The 25284-nt window shown below is 38.5% G+C and overlaps 1 protein-coding gene across 23 annotated transcripts in view; it reads right to left on the reverse strand.

Moving 5' to 3' along the window:
* The window catches only part of DLGAP1 (DLG associated protein 1), an 882341-nt gene that overhangs the window by 51919 nt on the left and 805138 nt on the right, over positions 1 to 25284 (reverse strand). For all 23 annotated transcript variants that reach the window (XM_075993630.1, XM_012745939.3, XM_075993623.1 and 20 more), the window contains one exon: positions 18083 to 18174. In XM_075993630.1, coding sequence (XP_075849745.1) covers positions 18083 to 18174 — 92 coding nt within the window. The remainder of the gene's footprint in view (positions 1 to 18082; positions 18175 to 25284) is intronic.

The following is a 25284-nucleotide window of genomic DNA, read 5'->3' on the forward strand; positions in this document are numbered from 1 at the left end:
TCGAAAGACACAAATTATCAAACTTTAGCAAGAAGGAATCAATGGCCTGAATAGCCCTATATCTGCTAAAGAGATTAAATTTGCATTTAAAAGCTTTCCCAGAAAGTAAATTCCAGGCTGGGCATGGTGGCTCATGTCAGTAATCCTAGCACTCTGGGAGGCCAAGGCGGGCAGATTGCTCGAGGTCAGGAGTTCCAAACAGCCTGAGCAAGACCCTGTCTATACCAAAAATAGAAAGAAATTAATTGACCAACTAAACATATATATACAAAAAATTAGCCGGGCATGGTGGCGCATGCCTGTAGTCCCAGCTACTCGGGAGGCTGAGGCAGGAGGATTGCTTGAGCCCAGGAGTTTGAGGTTGCTGTGAGCTAGGCTGGCGCCATGGCACTCACTCTAGCCTGGGCAACAAAGTGAGACTCTGTCTCAAAAAAAAAAAAAAAAAAAAAAGAAAGTAAATTCCAGACCCAAATTGCTTCACTGGTGACTTCAATACAATGTGAATTTTAAAAAATACCAATTTTATACAAAATCATTCTGAAAACTTAAAAGGACAAAATGATTCCTATTACATGGGGATAACATTATTCCAACATGAAAAACACAAAGATATTACAAGAAACTACAGAACAATATCCCTCATGAATATAGACACAAAAGTTCTTAGCCAGATTTTAGCCAATCAAATCCAATAACATATGAAATGGATTGTACATGATGACAAAATTGGCTTTACCCCAGAAATACAAGTTTGGATTAGCATTCAAAAATCAATTAATGTGAGATAACTAGGTATCTACATGCAAACGAATGAAGTTGGGTCCTTACCTCACACCATATATCAATACAAAAATTAGTTTAAAATGGACCAAAGGCCTTAAGAGATAAAACTGTAATATTCTTAGAAGAAAATATAGGGGTAAATCCTGATGACTCTGGATTTGGCAATGATTTCTAAAATATGACACTGAAAGCATAAATAACAACAACAACAAAACTCTGTCCATTATATTAATATAGTGTTTAAATATATTAATAATATCGGATGGGCCGGGCGTGGTGTCTCACGCCTGTAATCCCAGCACTCTGGGAGGTCGAGGGTGGAGGATCGCTTGAGTTCAGGAGTTGGAGACAAGGCTGAGCAAGAGTGAGACCCTGTCTCTACTAAAAATAGTAAAAATTATCCAGATGTGGTGGTTTATTCCTATAATCCCAGCTACTCGGGAGGCTGAGGCAGAGGATTGATTGAGCCCCAGGAGTTTGAGATTGCTGTGATACCACTGCACTCTAGCCTAGGTGACAGAGTGAGACTCTGTCCCCCCCCCAAAAAAAATGGGTGGGAAGGAGGGACTGACTGCTGACTGTAAAGGGGCCTAAGGAAATGTTTAGGGGTGATGGACATGCTTTTTATCTTTATGGTGGTGACAGTTTTACCTCATTTACATATATATTAGACAAATATATGCCAAAATTTATCAAATTGTATACTTTAAATATATGCATTTTACTATATGTCAATGAACTTTAATAAAGTGCTTAACACAAACAAGAAAGTATATGATGTGATTTGAGGATAGTTATCTGTGCCCTCAAGTATCTTCTTTAGTGCAAAGTAGTGCAGACTTTTTCAGGGGCTCTATGCTTAATGGATATCAAGAACATTAAAAAAAATTAGAATTCTTAGACTCAATATTCCATTTCATGAAATTTTATCAAAGTTATATGTGCACAACTTTAAAATATCAAATGGTTCTGTAAGGCTGGCTATGAAAAATAGAGAAGTCTAGACCACTTATAAAGCAGTTTTGTGCTCCAGGGGCAGCCACTTTTAAACACTATTTCTAGCCAGGCATGGTGGCACACGCTTGTAATCCCAGCTACTCTTGATCCCCGAGTTCAAGGCCAGCCTGGGCAACATAGTGAGATTATCTCAAAAATAAATAGATAAATAAAAATTTAAAAAGTTAAGCATTATTTCTAAATAACAAAAATCATTCCTTTTTCCTTTTTGATTTTTTTTTTTTTTTTTAGTTTTGGGCCTTAGGAAAGATAAAGATTTAGATTTCTCTCACCTCACCAGCACCCCTACTTTTCATTCCTCATTCATTATCTCTCTCTCTCTCTCTCTCTCACACACACACACACACACACACATTTCCTGTCTGCCCCTTATTTTTCCATTCTTCTGTTACAATTGCATTATAAATTGGATAAATTTTCAGAACTTGATTTTTATGATCAAGAAGTTCACAGCAGACCGTGTGTTATTAGCTGAATTGTGGGCCTCTTCCCCAGACTTTTATGAAGTCCTCACACCCAGTATCTCAGGGTCCGACTGTATTTGGAAACAGTCCAAATAAACAGGTGATTAAGTTAAAATGAGGCAGAAGGGAGGGCACTAAGCCAACGTATCGGGTGTCCTAATAAAAAGAGGCGATTAGGACACAGATATGCACAGAGGGAAGACCATGAGAGGACACAGGGAGAAGATGGACACTGCAAGCCAAGGAGAGAGACCTCACAAGAAACCAACCCCATGGACACCTTGATCTGGAACCAGAATTATACCTCTAGCCTCCAGAATTGTGAGAAAATAAATTTCTGTTGTTTAAGCCATAGTCTATGGTATTTTTTAAATGGCAGCCTGAACTAAGACACCATTTTATGTTTCTATTTCCTACACATGTTTTTCTTTTAAAAACTTTGCTTAGTCTGGGTATGGTGGCTCATGCCTGTAATCCTAGCACTCTCAGAGGCCGAGGTGAGAGGATTGCTTGGTGTCAGAAGTTTGAAACCAACCTGAGCAAGAGCGAGACCCTATCTTTACTAAAAATAGGAAAAAAAAAAAAATTAGCTGGGCATGGTGGCATGTGCCTGTAGTCCCAGCTACTCAGGAGGCTGAGGCAGGAGGATTGCTTGAGCCCAGGAGTTCGAGGTTGCTGTGAGCTAGGCTGATGCCAAGGTACTCTAGCCTGGGCAGCAGAGTGAGACTCTGCCCCCCAAAAAATATATATATATATTTTTTTTGCTTAATTTTTAGGCACTTAGCGTGACTGTAAAGGGGCCTAAGGAAGTGTTTGGGGGTGACGGACATGTTCTTTATCTTTATGGTGATGATAGTTTCACCTCATTTACACATATATGCCAAAACTTATCAAACTGTACACTTTAAATATACGCAGTTTATTGTGCGTCAATGAAAACCTTCGAAGTTCCTCCAGATGTGTAAAACTCCTCTCCATGGCCTGAGACACGTTCTATCAGTCTTCTATCAGTCTTCCTGAGGCCACCCTTCACAGGGCTTCTGACCTGTTCCGCAGCACCTGGCCTGTCCTCACACCTGCCACACACCTGTGGCCTGGAGACTTCCCTCCCCCACCAGCCCAAGGCTCCCCTTCTCCCTTTCTTGAGTTGAATCAATTATTTTCTGGATCCCACATTTTCTTCTTTCTTTGCTTTCCCCTTTTTATACTTTTTTCTAGAAATTTCTTCAGATTTATCTTCTAACTTCTCTGTTGGGTTTTCAGTTCTGCTATTAAGTTTTTAGTTTCTAAGAGCACTTTTCTTTTCCTGCCCCTTCTCTCTCTCCACTCCCCAGGTGGATAAGAAGATGCTCTGTGAGAGATCTTAGCAATTTCTGCATCCCGCATGGCGAGGTCTTCACTCACCCTTCCTCTCTTTTCTCTCAAAAAATAACTCTTTAATTTTCTGAATGTTTCTTAAAAACTTTGGTTCTAGTTTTCTGGCTCCTGAGTTTGCTGATCCTTGGCTGTCTGCTCACACTGCGAGGCAAGCTAAAAGGCAGGTTACAAAAGTCTGCGCTTTTGGGAAGGGCTTATCCACTCTAATCCTCACTGTAGGGTGATCTGGTTGGGCTTTTATCTTGCAAATCCCTGATGTCAGCATCTTTGAGACTTTGGTCTCAGGCAGGTCAATTCTCCACAATAGACTCTTCCATATTCCCGCCTAAAGGATGCAGGGGACGTGCCTGGCTGCCAGGACGCTGGGCGCTCAGCGAGGGCAGGCTCAGGACAGGTGCTGCGACGTTCCCTTTGTAGATTTTGCTTATCCCCCTGTTTCAGTATAGCCACCCTGCCCTCAACTGTGCTGGCATCTTCCAGACCAGAGACCCTTAGTTATAGCTTCTGAAGAAGAGAAACCTCCAGTCTCTGCCATGGTAGGGAAGGAGTGTCACTTGGCTCTGCAGATTCAAGGAGGAGTTTTTAGCTCCATCTTCATTTCCACTTTCAGATCACCCACTACTACCCATCCCCATGCCTCCTGCAGGTTCTCAAATTTCAGTGGAATTACGTCTTGGGGTTTTGCACTGCTGGCTTCAGATTCAGCTTTCTCTGGTCTGCCGAGTCAGTTACAGCTTGCCTATCTGCCTTCCAGCTTGCTACATCTTGCGGTTGTTTTTCTCTCTCTTGTGCCCTTCCTCTTTGGGAATTTATGCCAAAACAAACAAAAACTCCTTGTATTGTCATTTAGTTCCGCCAGAAAGCCTCCAAGATAGATGTGTGTACTTTGTCACTATTTTTAATCAGAAGTCAATCTAGAGGTAAATAACCCAGCCGTGGCAGAAAGGAGCTGCAGATGATGGCTCATCCATAGACTTAAATATTGTGCAGCCATTAAAAGAGGTGTTTGCTAAGAGTTTTTAATAAAGAGAAAACTCTTGCAACAACGTTAGTTGATTTTTAAAATGCTACAAGATTGTTTACATAGGATGATTTCACTAACTTTTAAAATGTTCATGGAAAAACTGTGGGTAAAAATATATTCATTTATAACTGATCAACAATTTATAACCTCAGTGGACATATAGGAATAATATTTATCGGGTGTCGGGCAGGTGGGAGAGGGGAGGAGGGGATGGGTATATACATACATAATGAGTCAGATGTGCACCCTCTGGGGGATGGTCACGCTTGAAGCTCTGACTCAAGGCAGGAGGGGGGGCATGGGCAATATATGTAACCTTAACATTTGTACCCCCATAATATGCGGAAATAAAAATAAAAAATATATACACTCATTTATTAGTTCATGGTTCATGAATAGGATTACTTTTTCTGTAATTTATAAATTTTTACAATGTGTAAATACTGTCTTAATCTCATCATGAATTGGATTATTCAATAATATATATAATTACTGTAGAAAAGTTAGATAATATGTAAAAAGAAGATACAAACAGACATACACTGTTTTTTTAAATTACTCCAAAGCCCATCAAAGAGTATAAACTGTTAATATGTTGCTGTCTGTTTTCCTCCAAGTAAATTTACACACTGCTTTTATAATGAAAACGGTAGGTAACATTCTTCCTCTTTGTGTGCACTGTTAGAATCTTAGAGTCAATAGTGGGCTCATATAAGAAAGGCTAGTTTGGAGCCACTGTTAAAATACAATTGTTACCTGGAAGGAAATGGGAGATCCCTGGGAGCCTCTTAGCTTTCTCACCTAAGTCAACAGAAAGGATTGGTTTACTAGGGTTGCTAATTATCAGCCTGAAGGACAAGAGGACCTCGTACAACGTCCTGGGGAGCATCAAAAGGCTGAGAGAGAACGAGGGCAGCATGCTGGGGACATCTGCACGGAGAGCTCCGGCCCAGGTGTGCTGCCAAGATTCGCCCCCGTTGCTCAGGATCAGTCTGCATATCAGCAAATACACGCCCTGTGTGTCCTGCAGATCATGCCACCAGCTGACTTGTAAACAGGAATTGGGGGAAGATAGCTAATGTTTGATGAGGATGGTGAGTTTCTTCATTGGTAAGAGAAGCAATCTCGCTTCAAAATGACATATGCATTCATTATCCCTGGCTTATTTCCGCCATGGCATTTAAACTAGTGGCCTTTAGACAGCATTCCTCTGTGCATGGTCCCCACCACGAGGTAGCCCAAGAATGGACAAGGCACATTTTTGATCCATGGCACTTTGAGGATGTCATGGTTACCTGCAAATGTACCAGGAAGATTTCAATTCTTCTTGAAGCAGATCAGTGACCTGGTGTGTTTTATTTTTTACTAATGGGTGATTAACTTCGTCTTTTTGTTTTGATTTGGAACACTGAAAAAGACCCGAAATTTATAAATTTACTCCTTACTAGGTAAATCAGTTAGTTTGGTTCCTTACTTGGTTAGTTTTGGTTCCAAAACTGTGATAGGTTCAAAGTCTCTCGCCTCTTACAAGATCTTTTAATCTTCGGATCTTTTACTATCTCTTTCTCTAGCTCTATTTTCTTTCTTTTTCTCACTTTTTGTTAGGTTGCTGTTTTTATCAGTCTGCTTATTTGAAGAAGGAAGAGATGGATTGTTACTGGCCATTTAGTGTGAAAACAACAGTCTCATTTTATCACTAGATAATTAAAAAAAAAAATCCCCCAGCTGCCATTAAGTTATCTCATCTGCTCAGTTTTGCTTTTTAAGATCCTATCTAAATGAATTACAACCAGCAAAATTATAAAAAGAATTATAGTTGGAGACAGAAGATATTGGTAATTCCTTCCTGTTTGACAACGGATTTCTTTTGAAGAGGTTGAAAACAATCATTAACATCAATTTAAATGCTTATTTACTTTACAGTGGTTAACTATGAAGTGATCTTTGAAGAAGGGTATGTTCTGGAAAGTTAAGCACTGAAATTAGCCTGCCTGCTTTTTTGAGAATGAGTTTTAAATAAATTACCCAGTTTACTGAGGAACTGACCATCCTACAAACTTCAATAATTCAATAAATATTCAACTTTCAAAAAACATGATAAAAGTGGCTTATTTGAAGTTTAGAAGTTGCTATTAGGTAGGTCCAAATGATGCAATATTTAGCATTCTTATGGAAACAGAATTTGGAAAGATAGACTGATTTGCAGGGGAAATGTTTGAAGTAAAACAAAAGACTGAAATGACTTTCTCTTGTTTTGGAAGAAAAGGAGGTATAATTGCTTTCTTGAAACCTCAGTGTGTAGAGAGATTCTATTTGAATACTTAATGGACTAGGAAAAAGGCAGAGCAACCTACATGTCAAATATTGTTCTAAAAGTTGTACACATATTAAATAACACACCCCAGGACAACACACTGAGGTTAATACTAGTGTCCACTCTCCTCCCCCGCCCCACCTTTAAATTAATAAATTTTAGTTTTTAGAACAGTTTTAGGTTCACAGCAAAATGTGCAGAGTCCCACATCCCGCCCCACCCAACCCCAGGCGCGGCCTCCCGCTAACATCCCCGCCAGAGCGGAACGCTTGATGCGATCCACGAAACTGCGTGGACAAATCACTATCACCCAAGGTCCGTGGTTGACATTAGCGTCCACTCTTGGTGTTGTACATCCTATTGGTTTGGACAAATGTATAGTGACATGCATCCACCACTGAAACCATACAGAACAGTCCCACTGCCCTAAACATCTTCTATGCTTCACCTATTCGTCCCTCCCTCTCCCCAACTCCTGGCAACCTGATCTTTTTACCCTCTTTCTCGTTTTGCCTTTTCTAGGATGTCATATAGTTGGAATCATACAATATGTAGTTTTTCTTTTTTTTTTTCCTGATTGGCTTGTTTCACTTAGTAATGCGCATTTAAGTTTCCTCCATGTCTTTTAGTGGCTTTGAGAGCTTATTTCTTTTTGGCGCTGAATAATACTCTGTTATCTGTCTGTACCATAGTTTATTTGTCCATTCACCTACTTGAAGGATATCTTGGTTGCTTCCAAGTTTGGGTAATTATGAATAAAGCTGCCGTAAACATCCATATGCAGGTTTTTAAGTGGACGTAAATTTTTAATTCATTTGGATAAATTCCAAGAAACACAATTTCTGGATTGTAGCATAGGAGTATCCTAAATTTTATGTGACTATCAAACTGTCTGCTCAAGTGGCTGAATCATTTTGCATTCCCACCAGCCATGAATGCGAGTTCCTGTCACTCCAGTTCTGCACCAGAATTTGGTGCTGTCAGTGTTTTGGATTTTGGCCATTCTAATAGGTGTCCAGTGGTGTCTCAGTCTTGTTTTAATTCGCAATTCCCTAATAACATGTTGAACATCTTTTAATATGCTTACTTGCCATCTGTATATCAACATTGGTAAGGTGTTTATTCGAGTCTTTTGCTCATTTTTAAATCAGGTTGTTTGCTTTCTAATTGTTGAGTCTTCAGAGTTCTTTTATGTCTTGGATAACAGTTCTTTATCAGATGTGTCTTTTGTAAATATTTTCTTCCAATGCGTGGCTCGTCTTCTCATTCTCTTGACATTGTCTTTCACAGAGTACTTGTTTTTAATATTAATAAAGTCCAACTTATCAATTATTTCTTTAATGGATCACGTCTTTGGTGATGTATAGAAAAAGTCATTGCCATATCCAAGGTCATCTATAATTTCTCCTATGTTGTCTTCTAAGAGTTCTATAGTTTTGTGTTTTACATTTAGGTCTAATGATCTACTTTGAATTAATTTTTGCAAAGAGTGTAAGATCTGTGTCTAGATTCATTTTTTTTTGCATTCGGATGTCCAGTTATTCTAGCACGATTGGTTGAAAAAGACTATCTTTTCACCATTGTATTGCATTTGCTTCTTTGTCAAAGATCAGCTGACTATATTTATGTGGGTCTATTTCTGGGTTTTCTATTCAGTTCCATTGATCTATTTGTCTATTTTTTTCACCATTACCACACTGTCTTGATTACTGTAGCTTTGTAGTAAGTCTCGAAGTCAGGTAGTATCAGACCTCTGGCTTTGTTCTTCTGCTTTGATATTGAGTTGGTTAGAATCGGTTTGTTGATATCCACAAAACGACTTGCTGGGATTTTGACTGGGTTTATGTTGACTCCATAGATCAAGTTGAGAAGAACTGACATCTTGAAAATATTGAGTTTGCCTATTAATAAATATGGAATATCTTTGTTTATTTAGTTCTTTGATATCTTTTATCAAAGTTTTGTAGTTTTCCTCATATACTTCCTCAAATACTAATATTTTGTTACATTTATACTTGTGTTTAATTTTTGAGATTCTAATGTAAATGGTAATATATTCTTAATTTCAAATTCTACTTGCTCATCGTGGGTATATAGGAAAATGATTGATTTCTATAAATTAAATTTATCTTCTATAACTTGCTACAATTGCTTATTAGTTTCAGGAATTTTTATTGATTCTTTTGGATTTTCTACATAGATGGTCTTGTCATCTATGAACAAAGACAGTTTTATTTCTTCCTCCCAATCTGTATATCTTTTACCTTCTTTTCTTGTCTTATTGCATTAGATAGGTCTTCCAATATGATAGGTCTTCTACTACTCCTTAAAAAGGAGTAGTGAGAGAAGACAGGCTTGCCTTGTTCTTGATCTTAGCAGGAAAAGTATGAGTTTTCCTATCATTAAGTATGATATTGGCCTGGTAAGGTGGCTCATGCCTGTAATCCTAGCCCTCTGGGAGGCAGAGGCTGGAGGATCGCTTGATCTCAGGAGTTTGAGCCTGAGCAAGAGCAAGAACCTATCTCTACCAAAAATAGAAAAAAAAAATTATCTCAGCATAATGGCCTGTGACTGTAATCCCAGCTGCTTGGGAGGCTGAGACAGGAGGATCACTTGAGCCCAGGAGTTTGAAGTTGCAATAAGATACGATGACACCATTGCATTCTACCAGGGTGGGGTGACAGAGCAAGACTCTGTCTCAAAAAAAAAGTATGTTAGCTATAGAGTTTTTGTAAATGCTGTTTATCAGGTTGAAGAAGTTCTAGTCCTAGTTTGCTGAGAGTTTTTATTATGAGTGGGTGTTGGATTTTGTCAAATGCTTTTTCTGCATCTATTAATGGGATCATGTGATTTTTCTTATTCAGCCTGTTGATATGATGGACTACATTAATTGATTTTTGAATGTTGAACAAGCTTTACATACCTGAGATAAATCCCAATTGGTTGTACCGTATAATTTATTTTATACATTGCTAGATTCAATTTGCTAATATTTTGTTAAGAATTTTTGCATCCTCATCTTACGTTTAGCATCTTATGTTCATGAGAGATATTGGCGTGTGTTTTTTATGGTTTTTATTATTTTTATTTTATTATTTTTTATTTCAGTATATTATGGGGGTACAAATGTTAAGGTTATGTGTATATTGCTCTTGCCCCCCTCCCCACTCAAGTCAGAGCTTCAAGCGTGACATCCCCCAAACATTGCACATCTCACTCATTATGTTTGTATATACTCATCTCCTCCTCCCCCCTCCCACTTCCCGACACCCGATAAATGTTATTCCTGTATGTCCAGTTAGGTGTTGATCAGTTAATACCAATGTGGTGCTTGTTTTTCCATTCTTGAGATACTTTACTTAAGTAGAGTGGGTTCCAGCTCTATCCAGGAACATACAAGAGGTGCTCTATCACCATTGTTTCTTAAAGCTGAATAGTACTCCATGGTATACATATACCACATTTTATTAATCCACTCATGTATTGATGGGCACTTGGGTTGTTTCCACAACTTTGCAATTGTGAATTGTGCTGCTATAAACATTCGAGTGCAGGTGTCTCTTTTGTAGAGTGTCACTTGATCTTTTGAGTAGATGCCAAGTAGTGGAATTGCTGGATCAAATGGTAGATCTACTTGTATCACTTTAAGGTATCTCCATATTGCTTTCCACAGAGGTTGAACTAGTTTGCAGTTCCACCAGCAGTGTAGGAGTGTTCTTATCTCTCTGCATCCATGCCAGCATTTATTGTTTGGGGACTTTTTGATAAAGGCCATTCTTACTGGAGATAAGTGATATCTCATTGCAGTTTTGATTTGCATTTCCCTGATGATTAGAGATGTTGAGCATTTTTTCACGTTTGTTGGCCATTATTCTGTCTTCTTTTGAAAAATTTCTGGTCATGTCCTTCGCCCACTTTTAAAATTTTTTTTTAATATATATATATTTTTTTAGACAGAGTCTTGCTTTGTTGCCCAGGCTAGAGTGAGTGCTATGGTGTCAGCCTAGCTCACAGCAACCTCAAACTCCTGGGCTCAAGCAATCCTTCTGCCTCAGCCTCCCAAGTAGCTGGAACTACAGGCATAAGCCACCATGCCCGGCTAATTTTTTCTCCATATATTAGTTGGCCAATTAATTTCTTTCTATTTAGAGTAGAGACGGGGTCTCACTCTTGCTCAGGCTGGTTTTGAACTCCTGATCTTGAGCGATCCGCCCACCTCAGCCTCCCAGAGTGCTAGGATTACAGGCGTGAGCCACCGTGCCCGGCCTCTTTCCCCACTTTTTGATAGGGTTGTTTGATTTTTCCTTGCTGATTTTCTCTAGTTCTAAATAGATTCTAGTTATCAACCCTTTATTGGATGTGTAGCTTGCGAAAATTTTCTCCCATTCTGTGGGTTGTCTGTTTGCTCTTTGACAGTTTCTTTGGCTGTGCAGAAGCTTTTTAATTTGATCAGATCCCATTTGTTTATCTTTGTTGCTGTTGTGATTGCCTGTTTGTTAAGGTGAGTTTTATGCCGAAGAATGTCGTCTGCTATCTAGGTGAATGTCTCATGTGAGCTTGAGAAGAATATATAATCTGCTGTTGTTGGATAAAGTAGTCAATCTATAGATGTCAATTATATTCAGTTGAGTGATAGTGCTATTGAGATCAACTGTGTCCTTACTGATTTTCTGCCTTCTGGATCTATCCATTTCTGATAAAGAGGTGTTGAAGTCTCCAACTATACTGGTAGATTCGTCTTGAAGTTCTATCAGTTCAAGAATTCATGTATTTTGAAGCTTTGTTGTTGGGTGCATACATGTTAAAGATTTTTATGTTCTTCTTTGAGAATTTATCTGTTTATCACTACGTAGTACCTCTTTTTATCCCTGATAACTTTCCTTGCTCTGAAGTCTGCTATGTCTAAGATTAATACATCTACTCCCAGTTTCTTTTTATTAGTGTTAGACAGTATATCTTTCTCCATCCCTTTACTTTTTAATCTCCATATGCCTTTATATTTAAAATGAGTTTCTTTTACACAACATAATTGAGTCTTGCTTTATGATCTACTCTAACAATCTCTGTTTTTCGATGGTGTATTTTAGACCATTGATGTTTAAAGTGATTATTTATCTAGTTGGACTAATATCTACCAATTTATTACTGTTTCTATTTTTTTGCCTTTGTTCTTTCTTTCTATTTTTGTCTTCCACATTTTTTATGTTTTTAGTGATTTTTCATTGAGCATTTATATGATTCCTTTTTCTCTCCTTTCTTAGCATAACAATTTTTCTTCTTTTTAAATTCTTTCTAGTGGTTGCTCTAGAGTGTACACAATACATTTACCACAAATCCAAGTCCACTTTCAAATAACTCTATGCCACTTCACAGGTCTTGTAAATACTTTATAATGACTAATATTTCTAATTCCTACCTCCTGTCACTTATATCATTGTTGTCATTCATTTCCCTCATACATAAGTAGACAGATGTACATATATTAGAATACATTGTTGCTATTATCATTTTGCACAAACTGTTATCTGTTAGATCAATCAAGAATAAGAAAAATAAAAGGTTTTATTTTAGCTTCTGATCTATGTCATTTTCCTTCTTGCAGAAGAATTTTTTTTTTCTTTTAGGGACAGAATTAGAATTTACTTTAACTATTTCTTTTTATTTTTTTATTTTTATTTATTTTTGAGACACAGTCTCACTCTGTTGCCTGGGCTAGAGTACGGTGGCATCAACCTAGCTCACAGCAACCTCAAACTCCTGGGCTCAGGGGATCCTCCTGCCTCAGCCTCCTGAGTAGCTGGGACTACAGGCATGTGCCACCATGCCCGGCTAATTTTTTCTCTATATATTTTTAGTTGGCCAATTAATTTCTTTCTATTTGTAGTACAGATGGGGTCTTGCTCTTGCTTAGGCTGCTTTCAAACTCTTGACCTTGAGCAATCCACCCACCTCGGCATCCCAGAGTGCTAGGATTACAGGCGTGAGCCACCACTCCCCACCTGCTTTCAATGTTTCTTTGGAGAAGGAGAAACCACACTTCTATGCAATGAAGAGAAACATCTTTACAGTCCGGGAGTCTCTTATTTTTCACACATCTTACGCCATGAATTCATAGGGAATAGTTCCAGCAGCTCAGGCTCCTTTCCATTGCTTCTCACAAAATGTGCTTCTCTGGGTGGAGCAGGCTGGTGCTTTAGTTGAACCTAGGTACCTTTCCCTTTGGCTTTCTTCTTTTTCTGTTTGTTTTCTTTCACACATTTCAAGAAGCTATCTCAGTTCTTAGAGTGCTTAATATATGCTCAATATGCACTTTAATCCTCCTGGCAAGAATCTTGCCCTTAATTTGTTTGTTTATAGCAATGCCAACGGCATGCTGGGTAACAGTGTAGACTCTTCCAGTGTTGCCATGGTGACATCTGTGGGGCATGCCTTTTTGAACAGTACCCATTCTCTTGATGTCTACTATATCACCTTTCTTGTAGAGTCGCATGTATGTGGCCAAAGGAACAACTCCATGTTCTCTTTCCCTTTGTGTTCATCATTTTGGCTAATTACTAGAAGATGGCGGCTGTGGCTAACAGGAAGCTCAGAAGAACTTTTTAACATTTCTTGCAAGTCAGCAAGGCAAGTCAGCTGGCAACGAATACCCTTGTTTTTGTTTGAGAAAGTCTTTATTTCTCCTTCACTTTATAAGAATAATTTCAAAAGGTACAGAATTTTGGGGTGGTTTTTGTTTTTCTTTTAACCCTTTAAACACTTCTCTTTTGCACGATTTTTGAGAAGTCTGATATCATTCTTATCCTTCCTCTTCTATAGGTAAGATGTTCCTTCCCTTTGGCTTCTTTCAAGATTTGTTTTTTTAGTTTTTATTTTCTGAAGTTTGAATATGACATACCTAGGTCTAATTTTTTTTTTTTTTTTTTTGAGACAGAGTCTCGCTTTGTTGCCCAGGCTAGAGTGAGTGCCATGGCGTCAGCCTCGCTCACAGCAACCTCAATCTCCTGGGCTCAAGCGATCCTCCTGCCTCAGCCTCCCGAGTAGCTGGGACTACAGGCATGTGCCACCATGCCGGGCCAATTTTTTGTATATATATTTTTAGTTGGTCAATTAATTTCTTTCTATTTTTGGTAGAGACGGGGTCTCGCTCAGGCTGGTTTCAAACTCCTGACCTTGAACAATCCACCCACCTCGGCCTCTCAAAGTGCTAGGATTACAGGCGTGAGCCACCGCGCCCGGCCTCTAATTTTTTTCTCTTTCTTTTTTTTTTGGCATTTATCCTACTTGGTGTTCTCGGAGCTTCCTGGATCTGTGATATCTGGCATTAATTTGGGGACGTTCTCAATCATTATCACTTCAAATATTGCTTCTATTTTTTTCTCTCTCCTCTCCTCTCCTTCTTTCTTTCTTTTATTTTGAGACAGAGTCTCACTCTGTTGAATAGTCTAGAGTGCGGTGGCGTCAGCCTAGCTCATGGCAAGCTCAAACTCCTGGGCTCAAGTGATGCTCCTGCCCCAGCCTCCCCAGTAGCTGGGACTACAGGCATGCACCACCATGCCCAGCTAATTTTTTTTCTATTTTTGGTTTCAAGGCTAATTTTTCCTATTTTTAGTAGAGACAGGGTCTCACTCTTGCTCAGGCTGGTCTCAAACTCCTGCCTTCAAGCCATCCTCCTGCCTTAGCCTCTCAGAGTGCAAGGATTACAGGTGTGCACCACCATGCCCAGCTTCTCCTCACTTTCTTATATTCCCCTCATAGATACTGTTACACCTTCTGTAGCTGTCCCATAGCTGTCAGCTAGTCTGTTCTGTTTTTCTCAGTACTTTTTCTTTTTCAGATTTGGAAATTTTTATTCATACATCTTTAAGTTCAGAAATTAGTGTCCAGGGTACTAATGAGCCCAGGAAAGACATTCTTATTTGTCACAGTGTTTTTGATTTCTTGCATTTCTTTTTGATTCTTTCTTAGAGTTTCCATCTCTTGGGTAACATTATCCCTCTGTTCTTGCATGTTATTCACTTCTTTCATTAGAGCCTTTAGCATATTAATCAGAGTTTAAAAAAATTGTTGGTCTGGTATTTCCAACATTCCTGCCACATCTGACTCTGGTTCTAATGCTTGTTCCAACTCTTTCAACTGTGTTTTTTACCTTTTAGTATGCCTTGTAATTTTTTTTTTTTTAAAGTGGACATGATATAGTGGGTAAAAGGAGTTATGGCAGACAGGCCATTAGGAATGTACTAGTAACATGTGGGGAGGCGAAGCCTTCTATAGTACTGTGATTAAGTCTCGTCTCTTGGTGACCCTGTCCTCTGGACTGTGAACTTCACCAGTGTTTCTTAGATTTTTTTTTTCTCCCTTTTGTGGGATAAGACAGATAAAGGGGGCTGGAATTGGGTATTTTCCTTTCCTGGTGTAGGTTAGCCTGTAATAAAACCCCAGCAGGCAAAAGGTTCTGGTAAAATAGTTTCTGCTGAGTGCAGGCCTTGTGAAAAAGAGCAGAATGCTCTGGCATGTTTCAAAATGGTTCTTTTTTCCTTCCCCTTGCTGGAAGCACAAGTGGATTTTTCTCTGCTATTCACACCGTGAGGACCTGGTGGAGCTCCTGGTGGTAAAACTTACATAAGCGTCAGGGCCTCTCTGTGACTGGGTTCCCCTGCAGTTCCAGCCTCCCGTACTTCTTCGGTTAGAGTTTAGCTTTTCCTACCCTGCACTGGTTCTTGCAGAAGTTTCTGCTATGGTTTTCTACTCTAGTAAGTTGTGATTCTCTGTGCCTATCTGTCTGTTTCTCCAATTCTGGGGTGAGCAGTTTGCCATGTGACCTCACTTCTCTGACCGATATAAGAGGATTTATTGGTTTTTCAGTTTATTTGGATGTTTCCTTGTTAAAATAGAGTAGTGACTTCTCAGCTCCTTACCGGTCAGAGTGGAGACTGCCTATTACCTTCCTTTTTACATGTAAGAAAACAGAGGCCCAAAGATGTGTAGTATCATAATTTGCTTAAGGCCCATCAGTTAGTAAGTGGCGGAGCCAGGGTTTGGTGTTCTGGTTCAGGAGTCTGTGCTTTTAACTCCTGCACCATCAAGAAAAGAAACCTAGTGGGAGACGGAGAAATATGTTTTCTTAATATGAGATCTTTCACGCCTACTCAATTTATACTTTCAAAAAATTTTCTAAAACATTTAAAAAAGAAACATATGCCTAGAAAAGTTGACATGAAAACAAAGATTACTAAAACTTGCAGTAAATACAGTAAGTAAACATTTTAGAGTAAAAGAAAAAAGTCACTCCTAGACATAGTTTTTGTGCATATTACACCTGAGTCCTTGTCCATCTGCATGGATATTCCATGTTCAACTCTTTCACTTAACATTGTATCCTGGAAATTTCCCCATGTTTCTCTATCTTTTTTTTAATAAATGACATTTAATAGATGTATAATAGTTTACCTAGGTGATATGCTATAAATTATAAAAGCATGCTATTGTTGTTTGACATTTGATAATTCATGATTTTCTTTTACAATGATAGATTATGTTTCATAATTGTTTACCTCCTCTTGAGTGATTTCATTCAAGATGGTCCCATGAATATGATCACTGGGTCAATGAGTATGGATAGATGTATAACTATTGCTGACTTTTGTCATATTAGTTTCCAGAAGGATTGTCCCAATTTTCCGGGCTTTCAGCATTATACAATTTTATATATATATATATAAAATATATATATAATATATGTAATATATTATATAATATATATTATTTATATATAATAATATATATTTATATATATATATACACACACACACACACACACACATATACTTCTTACATAAAAGTACAATATCTATGGAATGCTAGGAAGTCCTAAAATAGGACCACTTCCATAAACTGATGTGTGACTTATTTTCATATTTTCAGTTTAGTTACATGTGGCCTTACATATGGGAGGCATTTCATGGATATTTATTGAATGTATGAATGATGGAAGGATGGATAGATGATATTCAAATGATTCTTCCTAATCAACACACAGAAAGTTAGTGGTAAAATTGAGATGATATCCTTATTTACAATCTAGAGCTCTTTCTCCTACCACAACTTCAGTTTTACTTTATTCAGCCAACATTTATTGTACACTTAGTATGTACCAAGCACAGTGCTGGAAGCTGGGGCTACCACTATTAATAAAACATAATTCCTTGGCTGGGTGCTAGTGGCTCACGCCTGTAATGCTAGCACTCTGGGAGGCCGAGGCGGTTGGATTGCTTGAGGTCAGGAGTTCGAAACCAGCCTGAGCAAGAGCGACACCCCGTCTCTACTATAAATAGAAAGAAAATAATTGGCCAACTAATATATATAGAAAAAATTAGCCGGGCATGGTGGCGCATGCCTGTAGTCCCAGCTACTCGGAAGGCTGAGGCAGGAGGATCGCTTCAGCCCAGGAGTTTGAGGTTGCTGTGAGCTAGGCTGACGCTACGGCACTCACTCTAGCCTGGGCAACAGAGTGAGACCCTGTCTCAAAAACTAACTAACTAACTAAATAAATAAAACATAATTCCACCCACCAAGGACCTTCCAGTTTGACTGAGAAACTCATACATCTCTATCCATCAAGTCCTCATTTATAAAACAGAAGTGTTGATCCCAGATTCCATGATTTTATGAAACCCTAAACTTTCTATTTCTAGGTACTAGGACTCAAAATTAAGCTTATTTTAAAGAGTAAACTAAAGGAACTGGTGATTCAGGATAATGATAGGGAATATTCTTTTTTTTTTTTTGCTCCTTATTCATTCATTCACCCATTCATCCATTCATTCATTACTCATCGAACACATACTAAACACCAGACACTATTAAGTTCTGAGAATAAAAATAGAAACAAGGTAATTCCTCTTCTCATAAAAAGTCTACATTCTAAAATGGTAAAATTTTTTTAAGGGGAAGAGAGAATCTAATATTGATTCAAGCTTACCCTCTAAATGTCCCCCAAAGTTAGTGGAAAATATCATTGAATTTTGTAGGTTTGTCACGAGGAAAAATACTTTCACTGTATGTGTCAGCATTAGGACGAAAGAGAATGAATGCACGTGGACTCACCACTTCTCTTCCTCTACTTGCACTCCCACGGACTGGAACTTACTGGGCGCTTTATTCTCCCCTGTTTTGTCAGGTTCATCAGCATCATCCACCTGAAGAAATCATCAAATAAATAGTTACTCCACTTCCGTTGCCGTGCTTGAAAAACAAATGTCACGTTTTATCAGACACATCTGTAGTATTACTGGAATGTTCTGTGATTTGTAACTTCTTTTTCAATATTTGCATATTTGATGAGCGCCATTCCTACCTTATAGGCATGCTCTTTGACTCTGCTGGTCTTAGTAAAATGCAATTGTCTTCACTCCCAAGGTGGCTGATGAATGCCCATAACTCCTCCACAGATTTGCAAGTACATACTCACCTGTGAGAGGGGTGTGCTACATGGAAACCTGTTCTTGGAAGTTTTGAATTTGAAGACAACAAAATACAAAAGAAGGAGGAAAATTCATTTATTGTAGTTACAATTGTTGATTTTGGGAGATGTAGATATCAACTTTATTAAGATAAATTATACAATATCTTTATTTTTCCCCTTACATTAAAACATCGGCTTTGAACATCACTCTATAGTTTCCAAATAGCTATGTATATATTACAGCTCATATTAAAAATATGCCCATACGTAACTGATAGCCTATGTGACAGATTAGCCCCAACCCAAATTTGAAGTAAATTTTAAACTATGCAGAGCAATTAGGTTTATTCCTTTTTCTCCCATGTATTTAATAAATAATTGTTTCCTAAATATAAAAGCAATTTAATGTTAGTTATATACAATTAAATACAGAAATATATAAGGTAGAAAGTCTCCCAAGATTCACTGACGATTCTTTAATGCATACTTGTCTGTCTTTTATATATATGATATATATTTATTTAATAAATATTTATTATATATATTTAGATGTGTATATATAAATGATTATTAATACTAAAATTACACAGATGAGATTACGCTGCATATTTTTTTTTTTTTTTTTTTTTTGAGACAGAGTCTCACTTTGTTGCCCAGGCTAGAGTGAGTGCCATGACATCAGCCTGGCTCACAGCAACCTCAATCTCTGGGGCTCAGTGATCCTCCTGCCTCAGCCTCCTGAGTAGCTGGGACTACAGGCATGCACCACTATGCCCGGCTAATTTTTTGTATATATATTTTTAGTTCGTCAATTAATTTCTTTCTATTTTTGGTAGAGACGGGGTCTCGCTCAGGCTGGTTTCGAACTCCAGACCTTGAGCAATCCGCCCGCCTCGGCCTCCCAAAGTGCTAGGATTACAGGCGTGAGCCACCACACCCGGCCTCATATTTTTTCTTCAATTTGCTTTATTCATTAACACTGCTATCTTTTGGACATTTTATCATCTTAGTAAATGTAGCTATAACTCAATCCTTTTGTTGGCTGTATAAATATTTCTTTTAATGACTATTTACTTAAGTAACATAGGCCCAGGGTAATTTGCTCTTTGTTGCTATTATGTATTATATTACAAATAACATTTCACATGTATCTTTTTGAACAATTGTGCTAATATTTGTTTAGGAAAAATTCTTAGAAATAAAAATGCCAGGTAGAAGCCACTGAGCATGTGCAACTGTAAGAGACATTTCCTCAAATCATTTATCGTCCCCCAGAGTCAGTGCCCGGGAATGCCCATTTCCCTACACCTCCCCAATACCAAATACTGGCGAACTCTAAAATTTTGCAAATACCACAAGTGAAAAATATTTATTGGCCTCTTCATTTCTAAATTACCTCTTCAAATCATTTACTAGTTCCTCCCCTAATTGAGTTGTTTTTGATTTTCTTATTCCATAATATTTCTTAATATCTTTCGACCCTAAACTCTTTCTCTGTTATATTACTATATACTGCAAATGTTTTCTCTCCATTTATCATTTGTCTTTTAAACTTTGTCCTTCATTGTAGAGAACCTTATTATGTAGTCATATCTAGCCTTTATGGTTTGGGAAGGCCTTCTTTTCTCTGAGCATTTTCTTTTTTTTAGTAATGGGCTCTCACTGGGTTGCCCAGGCTGGTCTCAAACAATCCTCTGCCTCAGTCTTCCAAGTAGCTGGGACTACAGGTGTGTAGCACTGTGCCTGGCTTCTGAACATATTCTTTAAAGTTCTCCCGTATTTACTTTTATGCTTTCAATTTTTTCTTTCATATTTACTTCTTAAATCTACTATCCTGAAATGTTTGTATGTAAGATATATATGTAGAGATCTAACATTCCCCTAAGCCCCCACCCCTTGGATTATCAATTGATCTGGCTCCAGTCATTAACTAATTCATCTTTTTGATTTAAGATGACAACTTTATCTCATACTCAACTTTACCTATACAGGCAGTCCCTGGGTTACGGATGACCCCCCTAAGCTTAGGGATGACCACTTGTAAGGTGTACTTACAAATAGGCTCCCAAGGCTCCCCTTAGGATAATTTATAACTAAATAATTAAATTAATGATTAGGGAACTGGTTTATTCTGTGCACAATGTAAGTGGTTCTTTGGTGCGGCATCTTTAACGCTAGCGGCCAGTCTCATGGATAGAGAGAGAAGCAGCTGATAGAAACATAAGAACGTGAAGAATCAAAGATCCACAGCCAAGAAAATTTACACAAAAGAATTAGCTGAAGGCTTTCATCTCATTGAAGTAGGATTCGCTGAGCTTGAGAAAAGGAAAATGGCTGAGCAAACAACGCTAGATACCTCTTTCTTTCTCTCTGTCTCTCTCTCTTTTTTTTTGAGACAGGATCTTGCTCTGTCACCTTGGCTAGAGTGCAGTGGCATCATCATAGCTCACTGCAATCTCAAACTCTTGCGCTCAAGCAATCCTCCTGCCTCAGCCTCCTGAGTACCTGGTACTACAGGTGTGTGCCAGCATGCCCAGACAATTTTTACATTGTTTTGTAGAGAAGGGGGTCTCAGTCTTGCTCAGGCTGGTGTTGAACTCCTGACCACAAGGGATCCTTCCTCCTTGACCTCCCAGAGTGCTAGGATTACAGGCGCGAGACACCTCACCTAGCCCCTCTAAATACCTTTTTCAAGAAAGCAACTTCAATGGTGAGCTCCCCTCCTACAGCAGCAGAATCAAACCCTGATTCTCCCTCACCCACTCCATCCTCTCCATCATCTTCCGATTAATGTTCTCTGTCTTCCTGCCTCAGAAATGCCCCTTCCAGTAAGCAAGACTCTGATGCAACATTAGGTGAGTGTTAACCTTTAATATTCTTTTTTGAAATTTCTTCTAGCTCTTATCTAAATTTTTTGTATGAGTTTGTCTTTATGTTCTGTTTGTTGAATTAAAAGACAGAGAACAATAGTTTCTGTAACTTATTACATTACAGGGGTATTATTATTACTACAGTATTACACTGTATTATTATTATCACATATGAGCCATTTTAGTATCATTGCCATTATTATTATTATTATTATTATTATTATTTTGAGACAGTGTCTCACTGTGTTGCCCAGGCTTGAGTGAGTGCCATGGCATCAGCCTAGCTCACAGCAACCTCACACTCCTGGGCTCAAGCAATCCTCCTGCCTCAGCCTCCTGAGTAGTTGAGACTACAGGCATGCGCCACCATGCCTGGCTAATTTTTTCTATATATATTAGTTGGCCAATTAATTTCTTTCTATTTATAGTAGAGATGGGGTCTGGCTCTTGCTCAGGCTGGTTTTGAACTCCTGACCTTGAGTAATCCGCCCGCCTCGGCTGCCCAGAGTGCTAGGATTACAGGTGTAAGCCACTGCGCCCAGCCTGCTATTATTATTATTACCATATATACCTCCTATTTTAACTCTTTTTAACTTATTTATTTATTTTTGAGACATAGTTTCACTCTGTTACCCAGGCTGGAGTACAGTGGCACAATCATAGCTCACTGCAGCCTCAAACTCCTGGGCTGAAGCAATTCTGCCTCAGTCTCATGAGTAGCTGGACTGGGCTGTCAGCATGTTGCCCAGGTTGGTCTCAAAATCCTAGCCTCAGGTGATCTTCCCTCCTGCCTCAGCCTCCCAAAGTGCTAGCATTATGGGTATGAGCCACTGCACTCGGCCTGTTTTGTTTTCTAATACATTTATCCCTACTTTCATCATTAGTAATTCCTTCCTTTTAATGTGTTGTTCTTTTTCTAGCTTTGTGAATTGAATGTTTAGTTTGTATTGTAATATTTCTTCTTTAATTATGAAAGAACATAGAGCTTTTTAGATTATTGGCATCACCACAGCCCGTAGTGATGATTTATAAGATTTCTGTTGTTATTTATTTCATAACAATCTTGAATTTCTTCCTTAACTCAAATGTTTTTAAAAATGTTTTAATGTTTTCAAATGGTTAGATTTTGTTATCCGTTTAGTGTGAATTTCTCTTTTTAGGGTTGAATAAATTTATAGGGTACAAGTGCAATTTTGTTATAGTCATAGATTGTGTAGTGGTCAAGGTTTTTAGGGTATCCATCACCCGAATAACTTACACTGTAACCTTTAAGTAATTTCTCATCATCTACCCTCTCTCGTTCCCCTCACCCTTCCGAGTCTCCACTGTGTATCATTCCACTCTCTACATCCATGTGTACACACTGTTTAGCTCCCACTTATGAATGACAACACATGATATTTGTCTTTCTGTTTCTGAGTTATTTCACATAAGATAATGGCCTCCAGTTTCACCCATGTTGCTGCAAAACACACGATTTCATTCTTTTTTATGGCTGAATAGTACTCCATTGTGTATGTATACCACATTTTCTTTACGTTTAGTGTTAATTTCCAGTTTTAAGGCGTAATAGTAAGAAAACATGACTGTCATGTTTGTTCTTTTGGGACTACATTAAATTATCTCTGTAGGTTCATTAATTTTGACTTGGGATAAATATTCCCAAAATCTCTTCCTAAATACACATTGATGCTGACTTCTAAGAAATCAAAATAAAGTTTGCAAAGTAAAAATTAGTGAAACTATCTCCTTAGGTTTTTTTTTATTGTTTTAAGCCAATCAATTATATTAATAAATCAGAACTAAGGTGATCCTATAATTTTTTGAAGCCCTCTTTCAAATCATCACAACAATTCATTTGTTTTGTATTGTTTGTGAAAATAGCTAACTTGGCAAAGATAAGTTTTGTCATTAGCAGTTGGATTTATTTCTTCACATAGGGCATAAAATATATGTGTTCACTGGGCAGGTATTAAAGGAAATAAGTCTAAGGAGTGTAATCTTAATTTTCTTTTATTTTTAATTCAGAGAATGAGAAAGCAACTGCATTTTACATAACGCAAAATATTAAGCTTAAAGTTCTTTTAGTCTGTTTTGCAACATGAATTAAATGATCCTGGATGGAAGTCACAATCTACCACGTGGAGGTGGAGGATTAGGGTGTAAAGCTAGTACACGTGTAGCTATATAGTCAGAGTTGCTATTGAGACTCAAGGACAGCGTAGCCAACTGTTGCCAGGGGTCACCTTTGCAGAGTAGAGTAGGAATAGGAGCTGAGGGTGGGAAAGCAGGAAGAATTTCATATTTTGTTCTGTATGCTCCTCTACCATATGAAACCTTTATAATAAAACTGTATGCATGACTTACTCATTTTGTAATTTAAAAACAAAAACAAAAAAATTATCCTTAATGGTGCCCATGAATTTTCATATAAGACATACAACTTTGCTCTAAATCCAAAGCATCAAGTCCCTACATCTCCCACCTAACCCACAGCACTAGAACACCAAAAAAAAAAAAAAAAAAAAAAAAAAGCACAAGATAAAGTATTTGACTTGACTTTTGGAGCCATATCACATAAAAGTACAATCTTTAAATATTCTAAAATCCTATTTAGTGCCATGAGATGTTCCCACTAGAGGATGGGAACCAAGGCTGCATGTTCATCGCACCCGTCTCAGGCTTTTCACTGCACATGCTCTTTGAAAGAAATAGAACATTTATGTGTTTATCAGACAAAGTGCCTTGTTCTGGTGGTACGCTTACTGTCTAGCAGCTCCAAGCCTGTCTCCTACACCCATCTGCTCTGTGACCCTGGGCCAGGACTGCCGAACTACATTTCCCAGGCTTCCTTGCTGGCTGGCTTCCAGTTATGTTCCAACAAAAGAAGGTGGGAGAAGGAAAGGGACTTCCTTCCTGTTTCTACCTTCTGTGGGCGTCGCTCCAGCATCCAAGGGCAGCTTTGGCTCCAGCCTCCAGCTCCTTCCGACAGCTCACGCACCAGCTGTGCTGCGCCCCTCAGTAGTACCAGCACCAGCTGACCGCGCCCGCCGCCTGGTCTGAGCACGGGCCATACCAGGGCCTTTCTTCCCAGTGCCTAAATTCTGCTAACCCCACCTTTCCCTTTTTGTAACCCCGGCCCTAGGAGTGGGAACTGCTTCCTGCATCCCTCATTGCTCTCTCAGCCTTCCCGTACCTGTGTAACCAATATTGTGTATTAAGCTGCCTCTGTTTGAGAAATGAGCCTGGCTTCTGATTTCCTGAAAGGGATGCTAACCAATTCCATATGGCTGGAGACGCATGTAGATGAAAAATGCTTAGGATGTCAGCCAGAGCAGCAAGTTGCAGCCGTACGCTTTGCGGTTGTATCAAGATTACCCAATGAAGCTTTTTTCAAAAGATGCCTGCTAACTACTTCCCTTAAGAACCACGATCCTCAATGCATAGAGAATACCAGAAGGACACAGGGGTTACAGGGGTCAGGAGAACAAGAATGAAGGGTGTTGTCCTCCTCTTGGCTCCACCTCACCTATCTAACTGCAGGTTCATTTGCATCAAAGTGTTAGCATCTTCTAATCTTTAGTCATTGTATGCAAATTTATCTCTGTGATTTCTACCCTCTTAGATCCAAATATTGACAAATGTCACCTTTCTTACATGTTATCTAGGGTCATCTACTTAAATTTATGAAGTGGCTTTCCAAAACTTTAAAAGAAAATTGCAGGGTACTTAAATCTCTGTCTTAAATAAAAATTGAGAAAACCCTAAGGTGATAAAATTTAAGTATATTTGGCTAATTGTGATTTTATTTATTTATTTATTTATTTATTTTAGAGACAGCGTCTGACTCTGTCACCCAGGCTGAAGTGCAGTGGTGTCATCATAGCTCACTGCAGCCTCCAACTCCTGGGCTCTAGTGATTTTCCCACTTAAGTCTCCTGAGTGTGCCACCATGCATGGCAATTTTTAAATTT

Source organism: Microcebus murinus, chromosome 17 (genome assembly GCF_040939455.1).
Source record: "Microcebus murinus isolate Inina chromosome 17, M.murinus_Inina_mat1.0, whole genome shotgun sequence".
NCBI lineage: Eukaryota > Metazoa > Chordata > Mammalia > Primates > Cheirogaleidae > Microcebus > Microcebus murinus.